This window comes from Dermacentor silvarum, chromosome 5, assembly GCF_013339745.2.
Source record: "Dermacentor silvarum isolate Dsil-2018 chromosome 5, BIME_Dsil_1.4, whole genome shotgun sequence".
In the NCBI taxonomy this organism is placed as follows: domain Eukaryota; kingdom Metazoa; phylum Arthropoda; class Arachnida; order Ixodida; family Ixodidae; genus Dermacentor; species Dermacentor silvarum.
In genome coordinates this window covers 128,329,808-128,343,770 of record NC_051158.1, presented here as the reverse complement: position 1 = coordinate 128,343,770, position 13,963 = coordinate 128,329,808, and the positions used below count along the sequence as shown (strand labels likewise).

Here is a 13,963-nt window from a genome sequence, read left to right as displayed (position 1 = left end):
TATAAAATGGGAGGATATTGATTGCCTAATTTTATGTGAGTGTATTGTAATGTTAGATTTGCGAACCTCAGGGTATGTAAAAGAAAAACGCGGTTTTTATTGTAAGATGAAATTTAAACTAGTGTTCTCGTCTCAGCTTCTGCCTATTTACGTGCTATTTAATTTTTTTAGGGAGGCCTTCGTGGAGTGGTCTGGGCAGATTGCATGCAGTTTATTATTATCTTGGTCGCCCCTACCGCACTGTTTGCAAAGGTCATGGTTGACTCGCTGTCGGCAAACTCAACGATTCAGCCACTGAGTGACATGGACGTCGGGATGTATATAGGAGAGTAAGTAAACAAATGTAGGGATTTTGAAAGCACAATGAAACTGATAGTTTCTTTTTTTAGAATCTATAAAATTGTTCAGTGTATGTGTGAACACAAATATAGCAAAGCATGGTTTGCTTTCTATGCTGCAAGTTGATGGTTAGTGGTTGTACAGAATCTTTGAATTTATATTTCGCCTATGTTTAGAGTAGCACTGAACAAGGAAATTTTCATTGGTTTTCGAGAGTGCAAGAACATCATTTCAATAACGTAAAATTATTGACGCCGAGTATACATAGCAGCAGCAGGCCGGGTTAAAAAGTGTACATTTTAACATAGGATGGAAAAAAACAGACGTAGCCCCCGTTAAACCGGGGAGCACGGAACAACTAGTGCAAGAGCATGTTCTTTTATTAAACATACAACATTATTTATCGCACATTCCGAAATTTCATTGTATGGAATAATTGACTGTTTGATAATAGCCTACGTTGCGTGGCTAAAAAGGAATAAGCAAATATGTGCTGCAGTAACTTGTATTGTACATTAGCAGCTATATTTACTCCCTTTAATCGTACAAACAATGGCGTCAATAATGGGATAGTTCGGCTGCTAAAGGTAAATGTGGTACTAACGCACATCCTGCACCCATGTGGCATAAAGTATGCGTCAGGTACATGGATGTGAGTTGTTATATTGTCGCAGTTCTCAAGAATGTGTTCACAACTGCATTTTAGGCATATGTCCCGCGAAAATTGCACATAAAGTAAGCTCAAGTATTTTTTTTATTTTTGCTCATATTGGCGCTTATGCAATTAGGAGTATAAATATGAACTGCACCGCAACACTAGCATTCTTCATTCGAGCTGGAATTAATTTGTCAATTTTTACAGAGGCACCTTACCCTGAAAATTGAGTTAATTGGCTTAAAGGTGTCTTCAAGGTGTGAACAAATGCATTTCGTGCCTATGATATTTAAAATTGTTCTGAAATCTTCTCAACTAAAGCTGCCGCAGTCACAAAACCTTTACTATTATATGGAACTTTGTTTCTGTGTGCCTAGGTCGCTCTTGCCATTTACTTAGGCTTGAACGCTGATTAACACCCAGACATTCAGGATGTGGAAATATATCTGGCACCTGCGGTATACAAATGCGCTTCAAAACTGTTTTGATCATGTGCACGCTCAAGCCTCAAAGGATTCAGCTATACTTTCTGTGACGTTGATTTTGTAAAAATGTTTCGAATTGCTCAGCTAGTTACTGCTTTTTTTCTGAAATCACTGCGCGAAACGCGTGTGTAAGAGTCGATACAGGAAAATACTCGCGCTGGAAAATAATAGCACATTTCTGTTTCCGGAGCTTACATCTGAAGTAGTATTGCTGCTTTAACCCTCCTACTATGCACGTCACTCGAAAGCTCAGTTACCGCATATGTAGCTATGAGTAGCCATTTTAGTGGCACTATAATACAGCTGAATATTTATATTTGAATTTAACCTCAATATTCATTTATTTGCAGTGACATTTCTTAGTCGACTTAACTGCTGATGAAAAGCGTCGTCAATGACAAAATGAGTCACACGTTGACATTCTTTTTTTCTCGTCAACAGAAGCACTCGCGCATTCAAAAAAAGGTTTTAAATTGAGCGATACAGTTTAACGGATAGGAACAATATGTCGCTGTGAATACTGCGACTGCCACTGGCTTTGATCCATCAGACAGTTGGTATGCATGACGTCGAATAGAACTTTCACCATTTAGCAACGTCTCCAGCTAAATGGTGAATTCACAAAAACCGGATGTTTGGGATCCAGCCCGACCCCTTCTTCAGGGATCAACGACTGATGGTGGTGGGGTGCAGCTTTTAGAAGTATTTCATAATAGGGGAAGGAAGTTGTGGTAGATTTAAACTACGGACTGTCACTGCTTCCTTGTTTACAGTCATCATCATCACCATCAGCCTATTTTTATGTCCACTGCAGGACGAAGGCGTCTCGCTGCGATCTTCAATTACACCTGTCTTGCGCTAGCATTTGCCAACTTGCGCCGGCAAGTTTCCTGACTTAGTCACCCCACCTAGTTTTCTTCCGTCCTCGACTGCGCTTCCCGTCGCTTGGTATCCATTTTGTAACTTTAATGGTTCATCGCTTAACCATGCTGCGCAATACATGGGCTGCCCAGCTCTATTTTGTCCCGTTAATGTCCATTAGAATTTCGGCTATCCCAGTTTGCTCTGTGGTCCACACCGCTCTGTTCCGGTCTGGTAACGTTAGGCCTAACATTTTTCGTTCCATCGTTCTTTGTGCCGTCCTAAACTTGTTGTCGAGCTTTGTTAACCTCCAAGTTACTGCTCCATATGTTAGCACCGGTAGATTGCAATAATTGGACACTTTTCTTTTCAACGACAGTGGTGAGCTCCCAAACGTCTAGTACCTGTCCTGGCAAAAAAATGCCAGGACAGGTGATTCTTGCCAACTGAGACAGCTTGTTAGGAGAGCTTAAAGAACTTTACCGTCGAAGTGTTGTCTTATTTTCCTAAGATGATGGAATGACAGCGACATTGTTGCACTTCTCGTCTGACGTTCGCTATCCTTCCTCACTAACGCAGCCTCGCTGTCTTCTTTTCCTATGCGTTGCCTCAGCTAGTGATACAAGCAACGGTCCTACGCAGCCTGCTCCTTTTAGACGTTCCGCCCGCGCGATGAAGCTGCCTCCCAGGGCATGGTGGCAGGACTTCTCCAGAGCGCTTGCAAAATAAGACTCCACCATTGCTAATTTCCTATGAGCAGATGTCAAGGTAAGGAGTGAGTTCTGCGCACGGGACTCACGAAGTCAGTGCCTGTGGCCCACTAAGAACACCACACAAATATCTAAAAACCAAATGGAGTCCTTTTCTGGCGTCTCATGTGTCAACACAAGTGGACTGAGGCATTCCCGAAATACGTCTAGTGCGACCGCTGCTTCGGCTGAGAAATTTGTGGGGCACAACGAATAACAAATAAAAACTGATCAATGTATCTAAATGTCCTTATGACGGGCGAGTCCATTAACCGATCATTCAATGATCTATCGCATTTCGCCAAGAACAAGTAACTTGGAAGTGTCGTTTTGGAAGACGCGCGATTGAATCTTCCTCGTTCTGAATGTAAATATGGCCATTCCATTCCATGAAAGTGGACGATTTCTTATTTATGTAACTCAAAAGCCGAGCTAAAACTGTCAGATTGTCTTGCTTCGATAATAGAACTCATACGTTTGGTGCACGCAATCAATACATTTTGTTACCAATGCATGAGCTTCAGGACCCAATAAAGTTCTTCATACTGTGGTGTTTGGGACTATTCGGCACTTTCGCTAGTGCGCAGTGATGTGGAAGAGAGACAGAGAGTCGTTTTGGACCATTTATCAAAATGGCAAAGAACCCTAAAAAATATATACAAAGATAGCTGATGATCTGCGTAACGGCAGTCAGTGTGTCCACGCACGCACAGCACACGAGTATAAACGAGCTGTGACAGTCCCGTGTTTCGAGGCTCACGCTTCCGTCGTCCAAGGCGCTGCGGATTCACCCGTGCTCGAGCCGACTGCGACGACGACACGTTCAGGCCCCGTCCAGCACGGTTCTCGGGCTCGGCACGCTCAGGAGCAGCAACGGCAGCAGCCAGGAAACGCCTTGTCCAGCACGACCTCGGTGCCCAGCTCGTACGCCGCTCGCAATCCACGTGCGGCGGTCGCACGTGAGTACCGCGTCTAGCACAGCAACATCTGTGCCAGACGAACGCTGCTGGGCACAGCTCAGGTGCAGCAGCTCAGGGACCGGCGGCACTCGGGTCAGCCAGCGCCCTGAGCATTGGCAGCAGGAGCCCTGTTTCCTCTGACGCCCTCGTCCACGCCCGGCTCCGCGATCCTCCGCACCTTGCCACGGACGTCTCTCCAGGCAGGTCCTCTCGCCTCGTTCACCCCAGGAGCTCGGAACTGCTGCCCGCCTGGCTCGAACACTGCGAGCTCGCCTCGTTCACCCCAGGAGCTCGGAACTGCTGCCCGCCTGGCTCGAACACTACGAGCTCGCCTCGTTCACCCCAGGAGCTCGGAACTGCTGCCCGCCTGGCTCGAACACTGCGAGCTCGCCTCGTTCACCCCAGGAGCTTGGAACTGCTGCCCGCCTGGCTCGAACACTACGAGCTCGCCTCGTTCACCCCAGGAGCTCGGAACTGCTGCCCGCCTGGCTCGAACACTGCGAGCTCCCCTCGTGCCGCCGCGCTCGTGTACCCGTTCACTTCTTCTTCCCAGAGCTTGGGTGGCCGCTCCGATCCTCCAGCGGCACCTCGCGGCACTTACATATGACACATACCATACCATACCAATGCATGGCGCAGCGGCACCAGTACGGTACAGTTTGACCTTTTAGAGATTCTTGGCTCTTCTATACAAATAACTATTAATCTTGGTGAACAAATGGAATAGCTAAGAACAAAGCCTGCCTCTAAGCTCTGTAACGCCATGGACGCTTTCTTTGTATGCGTCTTTTCGTGGCGAGATTCGTTGGAATGAAGGAGTTTTGTATGTTTATGCATCCTGCTCAGTGAAGCTCCTGTCGCGACACGATATTACTACCGTTGTGTACTAGGTAGGAAAATGCCGACGTCGCTTCTTTTGACAGTTTCAGGTTCGACTTGACCAGCGACGAAAACGTATGGTCCTGTATCGTGGGAGCCTCAACACTGGCAATGTATCGACTATGTCTTGACCAAATGGTTGTACAGCGGATGATGGCATCTCCATCAGTGAAGCAAGCTCAAAAGTATGCAGTTCTTTTGCTGTAATGACGAGGCGTTTTCTTTTTGTCAGCTGAACGTTCGGCTTTAGCTCGTTCTACCTCTGAATTACACCTGACACAGGGGTGTTTCTCTCTTATTTATTCATATGAATTCAATATTTTCGCTGCAAACAGGAGATCGTTTCTTTTTCTTTGAGCAACGTGTTTTTGTCTTCGTTAAGATAAACTACAACGTCGATTTAGCATTTTAGTGCTCTCGCATGTATCACATAGTAAAGATGTGAAGAGAAATGCCAAAACAATAGTTCAGAGCTGATTCTCAAGCACGTCCTTGCTCACACGAACGTTATGTGAAATATAGTGCTATAGACGAATAGATATTTTCCCTGTTAAAACCTACTAAACATTTTAGACTGAATAAATGAATATATTTTATCTTGTGCCCTATCTGAAGGTGGTGCAAAATAATTTGTCACTGCATCGCTTTTCTATTCAGCGTAAAATAACGATAGTTACGGTTTTAATCCTCTCAGGTTTCAACGAATCACAACATCAAATGTACTATAGTGAGGATTTTCGAGAAATTTTGTTACCTACATACTCCGACGGCTGTTTCTGATACCACCATAGATTCGTTCTTTTTATTCAGCAATATTTTAACTACATAGCACGCTGGGGAACCTAACTACAATTCTAAGGGCGCTATAACGTAAAATGATTCCAAACTATTTTGATTCCAATTTCTGCAATCAGCCTCCACGATTGGTCAAAACATTTTCGGGCCACTCCCAACTTCGCCTGTCTGTCACGCAACGTCATGAAAACCGCGATAGCTCCCCATCTGGTATAACGTGTACACACTGATCATGCATGATTAAACCACAGAAAAATAAAAATAACTATTTCTGTTTGACGCCTTTTCACTATTAGCCCTCTGCTATTGGTCCAATGTTTTCTGGCTACGCCCACTTCGCCCGTCTGTCACGCGACCTCACAAAACCGCGAAAACTCACCGCGTGAAAATGGCGTGTACGCGAACAAAAATGTCACAGTTTCGCCCTAAGGGCGAAGCAATGAATGCGATAGCAACACAGCAATGTCATACGAAGTAAGGTGAGCGGCTTTGGTAGCAGTATTAATTGTAGTAAACATGAGCTGATTAAGTAAGCAGGTGTGCTGCGGCGTAAGTAGATCGACATGAAGAGAGACTCGATGACCACGAGAAGGCGCGTGAGAAACGGTGGTGTTGATGAGAAGCGCTTCCCGTGGGCAGCGCGTGCGAAGGGACACACCTGTAGCGCTGCACTGCCGATCCGGGCAGCATTGCATGTGTAGCGTGCGTTGGCAAATGTGGCCCGACTATTACTAACTGAATGAACAAGCGTGGTGTGAGCGCGCACAAACAAACACGAATAGATCACATTGAATGACTGCAGACAACGACTGTCAAAACGCTGGCAGCAAGCATACGCCGCAGCGGGCGAAGGTACGTGCGGTCTATCGCTTCAACGGAAACTGAGCGGCGAATGCGCGGCGCATAAAGGTCAGAGCCGTGTGGAGATAAGAGACGGTGCGGACGAGCGACGAGCGCGGTTGTTGGCAGAGTAGAAGTGCGCCCCCCCCCCCTCCCGCTCCCTCCGGCGCTGGCTTCCTGCTTCCTTGCTTGCGCGTGGGAGATGAGTGCGTTCGCTCTCCGTGATAGCGCGCGTCCCCGCACGCTTCCGCTCGGGCATACGGCGCGCGGCGAAGATTTTATCTATAGGGAACCTCACGGCGACGGCGACGCCGACGGCAGAAATCCGGTTGAAGTATCCATACAATTGCTATCGCAATACAATGCATTAATATGCCGAACAAAATTGAAAATTTTTCTGAATAGCCACAGACTACCCCGTTCCGAAAGGAATAGAACATGGCTGCCCGCCGATCGCTCAGGCCCTCGCTACTCGCACCTGCCGGTGATCATGTATTTTTATGCGCATGATAAACCCTTTTGCGTGGCAGTAAAACGTTATCAAGCCCTTTCGGCACGTATACGACAGCGCTCTGCCAACTCTTCCTTGCTGAGGATCTGTTTTAGCGGCATTCTTATCCTTCCGTTGCAGACCGTCGCGATTTTCGACCAGCCACCGCAAGCTAAGTAAGGCGAAGCGGACCAATCGGAGAAGCCGGCACCACCTTCTTCATGCGGCTATCCATTTTCACTATGCTGGCTCGGCCCCATCGAAACCCTCTCCATTAGAGCGCATTCCTCGCCTCTTGTCAGCCAATTGGATAAGAAAAACCGCTGAGTGTAGACAATTTCATCTGTTTTGAAAGCGAACAAAAGTGAACATGAGGAGAGTGCTTGATTGGGTTGTTTCATTTCATTTCATTTATTATCACCTTGAAGGCCCGAAGGCATTACACAAGGGGGGGCAAACAAACTCGTGTAAAGGTGGTTAGGTACAAAACAACAACAAAAAAGAAACTGTTCTGATTTTGTATGACTTTGAACAATCAAACAAAAATTAGGAATTTAAAGAAGCGAACAAAAACAATATACACTAGGTGGAAGGGCTGACAAGGGTAGACTATTACGAGTGGTTTATGATAGGTTCATGAACGATGTCCACTGGGACAGAAAGTTATTCAAAGTGATTTGCTAGGTATTCCCGAAATTTTTTGCGGTAAGTACAGGTAACGAAGTGGTCAGGGAGCGCATTCCAATAAACGATTGCATCAGGAAAGAAGGAAGTGGTCATGGCAGATGAGCGGTCGGGTAAACGTGCTATGGCAGAGCTGTGACTTATGCGAGAGGAAGTTCGCAATGGTGGTTTAAGAAGGTGGTGCCTTGAGCGTAGATTGCAAAGGAGTGCAGCAAACAAAGACGAGATAAGATCCGGCGTGACTTCAGTGTTGGCAGACCTATTTGTTGCTTCATGGAAGTGACACTAGTGTACCGTGAATAATGTGAAGTGATGAAGCAGGTGGCTCGGTTTTGAACGTATTCCAATGATGCGGCTAGGTAATCTTGAGATGGATGCCCGACAGCGGAAGCAAATGCGAGTTGTGGACGGACAAATGTCACGTACGCCAGCTTCTTCACTTCTGGGGATGCCTTTATTAAATTTCTTTGTAGATACCCGAGTGAGCGCGCTGCTTTCCGACGTATTCTTTCGATTTGTGTTATCCAAGAGAATGATGACGTCAAAATAAGATCCAGGCACGCTGATGTTCTGCTGATGTTGACCGAGCTAATGTGATAAGTGGATTGAAAGTGACTGCGCTTTTGGGTAAAAGACATCGATTTGCATTTCGATAAGTTGAGAGGCATGTGCCATTTTTCGCACCATGACGAGATGGCATCGAGGTCACGCTGCAGGCAAAGAACATCGCCAGAGAAGTTAGCAGTGTTGTGAACTACGCAGTCGTCTGCGAAAAGTCGTAGTTTACAATGTATGCTATAGTAGGCAAGTCGTTCACATAGATTAGAAATAATAAAGGCGACAGACAGGCGCCGTCAGGGACGCCCGAAAGTCACATCGGTAAGAGGTGAGCGGTGACTGTTTGTGGAAGTGTATTGTGTGCGCCCGGATAGGAATTGTTCAATTCATCTGAGTAAGGTATTGCAGATCCCAAGTCCAGATAGTTTTTGCAGTAAGAGCTTGTGAGGCATCTGATAAAAAGCTTTTGAATAATCTAAGAAAACAGCGTCGCTGCGGGTCACCGCCCAATGGTTGCGTCGGTGGTTACGTAAATTTGTCGTCAGGAGTTTGGAATCAAAACATTTTGGAATCATTTTACGTTATAGCGCCCCAAATGTGTCAAATCCCACGAAAGAAGGCATAGTACGATCCGCTTTGCGAAAGTATTTGTGCTAATAGTGACGTATATTTCTTGCCCTGAGTATATTATACCTCGTGGGCCAGGTAACTTGAGCCAAACCTTCAAAATAACCTCAGGCCACGTAGCTGGACAAAACCAAGTTAATGTTGTTTGCCGTCGCTTGGACATACTCAGATTATTTTTTGCATTCCTCCTAATTAGATAATTAGTCGTAATTAATAATCAACTTCTCAATCATTATTGTTACATGAAAAGTGTCAATGAGAAGATTGTAGAGCAACATGAAAAACTCCCGATATAGTTTTCTGTTGCTCAATACGTGCTACGTAAAAATTTAGTATGTCTATCATTGTAGCTAAATTGTGCTGTGTTATGTTTCATTACAAGCTGCAAAATTTGAAAGAATGTGTAGGCCTCCCCACTTATCTAGCAATCACACCTAGGGGGAAGTTGAGTGCTACATCTGATGCTACCAAGTGAAGAGCCAGTGCTTATGCAGGGTGTCCCAGCTAACTTTAGTCAGACCTTAAAAATGTGCCCATGCACTCTAACACGACCAAACTCATGTTGCTTACTATTGTATGGCGTAATTCACTATTTTTGTATTGTGCTTAATTGCATAATTAGTCAAGGTTAATTACCCACTTCTGCAGCAAAGAAGTTAGGCAAGGACTTCCAAAAAGAAAGTTGTAGAGCGGTTTGCAAAACGTCCGGTTAAACAGTTTCAAACTTTCTCTCTATTAAGTAATAGTATTTTCGCGCTTACGTCAGATGCTCTCGAAATACAAAAAAATGTCATATGACATGCCCCCTTCCGCGCCGTGATTGCAGTGGCTCCAAACTTTTCGTTTACAAAGAACCATAGCAATTAGCTGGGTGTGTTGCCGCTTAAAAGGCGACAGGGTAAGCGTTATCGCAACGAAAGCGATAACGGTTGCTGGCGTAAATCGCACAGCCAACGCCTGCGTCGCTGCCCTGTCACCTTTTCAGCGGCAACACACCCTGCTAAATGCTATGTTCGTTTGCAAACGGAACACATTGGAGGCCCTGCAATCACGGCGCGGAAGGGGGCATGTCACATGGCATTTTTTTGTATTTCCAGGGCATGTGCAGTAAGCGGGAAAATACTAATACATCATAGAGAGAAAATTACAAACACCGCGAAAGGGCGAAACAAGGTCGCAAGAGGGTGAAACAAGGTCGCTGTTTCGCCCTTTTGGGCGAAACAGCCACATTTTTTTTGAGCGTGAAAGATGTCCCCAAATACACGCAAACTGCCGCGCGACTTGCCGCTCGAGAAAGTTTGCGTGTATTTGCAGGCATATTTCACACTGGAAAAAACATTTTTATGTAGGACGTGTTGAGCAACAGAAGGCTGTATCGGGTGTTTTTCGTGTTGCTCTACAATCTTCTGATTGCCACTTTTCCTCTAACTATAATAATTGAGAAGTTGAATAAATACTTAGGTATAATTATCTAATGAGGCAGACTGCAAAAATTAATCTGAGTATCTCCAAGCGATGGCAAACATTACCTTTGTTCGGTGCAGCTGCGTGGCATTCGAATATTTTTAAACTTTGCCTCAAATTACGTAGGGCACCCTATGTAGGACGAAGTGTGTTTCTACCGGACATCAGAGCCAATAAGAAGGGGCGCCGTTGGGGCTCATTGACCCCCTTTTGTGGTGCGAGCTTTCCTTCGTGAAAATTAATGTAGAGTTTCAGTCACCCTCGTTTGATGTCACGCACATCAGGACAATATAAAGTTAAGATCAGCAAACATTGATGAAATGTTGTTACAAGCAATGAAATATAGTTGTACGAATAAAAAATAACAACTAACAATATGTCGACCACTCGAGAAGGCGGCTTGTCAGATGCGGCGTCACACGTCGGCGACCACTCAAGTTCGGCAGGCGCACAGTCAACAACGACATGGTTAGTAGCAAGAAAGTCCCAACCCAAAATAACGTGGTGTGAACACGGTGAAAAAACGACAAATTCGACTGCGTACAAAATGTCCTGTACGACAAGGCGAGCTGTGCATGCATGCCACTGAAGGTTGAATGTGGTGCGCGGTTGCGGTACGCAGGGAGACGTCGGAAAGCGGAATCGTAATTTTTTTTTTAGCTTGCGGCACAGTTCTCCACTAAGAATAGACATAGCGGCTCCAGTATCGACTAGTGCTTGCACAGAAACACCTTCGATATTCACGGTTATTTCGTTCGCAGCTTGAAATTGAGGCCTTGAAGTTGTCGACACGAGTGCAGTTCTTGCCTCCAGAACTGCGAGGGCTAGTTTTCCGCTTGGACTGGTGGGGGGTGACGAACCATTGGGGAATGTGAACGGCGACGTGGTGAGGGCGACGAGTGGGAGGAGATCGGGTGTGGTGGCTCAGAAGGAAAGTAGCCGTGATTTACTTCGCCCGCATTAGTACGGAGGTAACGACGACGACATAAACGTGCGACATGGCCAGGTAGACAACAGAAGTAGCAAAATAGGCCTGTTGTCCTGGGTGCGCCAAGGATTACTGGACGGTGGTGCGGGACGGCGAAAAGAAGGCGGGTTCGGGTGGAAAGGCGCACGCGCAGCGTAGAAGGTATTTGCTGGTCGAACAGGATCCGTGCTGAGAGCATTGCTGGTGACTGGCGGCGTGCGACCGCAGCATAGGTCAGAGGAGCGGAAACAGGCGGATGCTGGTAGGTGGTTGGTAGAGCCTCAGAAATTTGCTTCTATATGGCCGGTCGTAGCGTGGGAGCAAGCGCCTGCGCGGAGTCCGGGACGCAGGAAAGAAGGGACAATTGTGGCGCCACTTCTTCTCGGACAAACTGCTGTATCTGCCGCATGAGCATTGTGGTGTCAGTAGAAACGGAGCTTAGAGTTAACGCTGACATGTTGGCTGTGTCAGAGCTCGGGAGGCGTGTAGAAGTGCGCTGTTTCCGCAACTCGTCGTAGCTCTGACAGTACTGGACAACGTCCGTGACAGTTTGGGGGTTTTTGGCAATGAGCATGTGGAAGGCGTCGTCCTCGATCCCCTTCATGATGTGTGTGATTTTATCGGCTTCGGACATAGCAGGGTTGATGCGACGGCAGAGGTCCACAATATCCTCGATGTATGACGTGAAGTTCTCGCCGGATTGCTGGGCGCGACTGCGTAAGCGCTGTTCTGCGCGGAGCTTGCGAAAAGCGGGTCGACCGAAGACTTCCGCGAAGCTTGTTTTAAAGGAGGACCAGTTGGCAATATCAGTTTCATGGTTGTGGAACCACAGCTGTGCTACGCCCGCCAGGTAGTAGTTGACGTTGCTGAGCTTGTCGCCGTCATCCCATTTATTGTGGGCGCTTACCCGCTCATACGAAGTGAGCCAGTCCTCGACGTCGTGCTCGTCGGTGCCGTTGAAAATGACAGGGTCTCGCTGTTGTGGTACGCCGAGCAGGCGACCACCGGTGGCGCGGGAGCACCTTGCTGTGGTGCGTCGTCAGGCATAGCCGAGGCGGGGCGTAGAGTCCGGGTACGGAGTTCCAGGATGAAAAGGGAACCAGCACGCTCGACCAATTGATAGGACACGTTCAAGGTTAGATGCGCTTGGCGTTTCTATGAATGCCAGAACAGGCAACGGCCATGCGGAGCGAGTGCGAGCACCAACCATAAGAAGCGTCTTCGTCTTCTGCTGGCGCGCATATTTGTCACTACAAAACTTACACTTTTTCAAGCAATATATCTATATACCGCAGTGATGTGCACCACAGAAGATTGACTTATTGCCGTCAAAACAGGAAGCATGGCCTCGCCCTAGAATTGTTAAACAAAGGGAGTGCTGCGCGTTTTTTCCTTAATTCTCTTTGTGTCTGTGCAGAACTGTGGTCTCTGGTACTTTCTTACTTCTTCTACCAAACGCTTCGTGCATTTTATTGGGGATTGCGATAACAATATGGTACAGAGGATGCGATCCAGGCCTGTCAGGTGCCATACAGAAGATTGACCAGGTAAGTGTTTTATTCCGGCAGTTTATCTTGGAGTACTTGTCTATTGTACTGCTGGAGCTGGTTTGTCATTTCAAATAGCAACTCCAACAAATTATCGAGGCCAAAATATATCAACAAAACTTGTTTTACGTGCTGTTTTCTGGACTGTAGTCATCTGTGGCAAAAAACGGTATGGCTGAAAATTTTGAGTTTGAATGGGAGAAAATTTCGCTGTGACAGCAGTTAATTTCTCGAAACTGGGTTTGCCTTGTCCGTCCGGCAATGTTATTCCGCTGACGATAGGCGCTGTCATCATCGACATTCGCTTTTCGCCATCAGCCCGCCTCATCATGCCCAGCCTAAACGTCGCCATAACACGAACATAAATATATTTTTTATGACAGACTACACTTGAATTCCGACCCATATCAGTGCAGGAATGTACTTTTTAACGTCGGGCACACTACCCACTTTAGAATGATGAAATTTGTTTTTTTTCTTGCTCGTAAAAAAGAATAGTAGCCCATCTACAAGCAAATAGGTTTAGGTACACGCATAGAAATTACTCAGACAGGCAAACACATGCAACTAATGAAAATATTTGTTCTGGCTGAGGCTCTTTAGCCGCATACAAACATTATACATATGCCACACCCTCCAGAAAAACATCTTGTTCATCGCGGAGTTTCTGCATGCGCATCGCACGTCTTACGTTTCCAGGGAATATGACACCAAGTATTATGAACATATCACATGGCGCATCTTCTGGATTTTTGAAAGCCGAGAAAAGAATTGATGAGTGTTACATCAATATCATTCTTCGGCGTTCTTAGGAGTACATGCTATGAAGCAGTGTTTTATAGTATCTTCGCGATGGATAAGCGGCAATTTGTTCACCACGGCACATAACAACCACTTGTCTGCTACTATGTCTTAACTGGGGGGTTGCTGTGTGCACTATATAAAAAAAGATGGAGCGCCAGGCGTCATAAAGAATCGGCGTACTTGTTTTAAAATATCTTTAGTATCAACTTATCCAGAAGAGAACGCGATAAATTCCTGCAGGTGGTGCTTTAGTTCTGCAG

At 46.3% G+C, this 13,963-nt stretch overlaps 1 protein-coding gene across 4 annotated transcripts in view; it reads left to right on the top strand.

Moving 5' to 3' along the window:
- The first annotated feature begins 206 nt into the window (after positions 1-206).
- Positions 207-13,963, top strand: part of LOC119454413 (sodium-coupled monocarboxylate transporter 1-like) — a 245,678-nt gene continuing 231,921 nt past the window's right edge. For 2 of the 4 annotated variants that reach the window (XM_049668458.1, XM_049668460.1), the window contains exons 1-3: positions 207-329; positions 4,972-5,112; positions 12,770-12,899. In XM_049668458.1, coding sequence (XP_049524415.1) covers positions 256-329; positions 4,972-5,112; positions 12,770-12,899 — 345 coding nt within the window. In that variant the 5' untranslated portion in view covers positions 207-255. The remainder of the gene's footprint in view (positions 330-4,971; positions 5,113-12,769; positions 12,900-13,963) is intronic. The other 2 variants (XM_049668459.1, XM_049668461.1) reach the window with 2 other exon arrangements.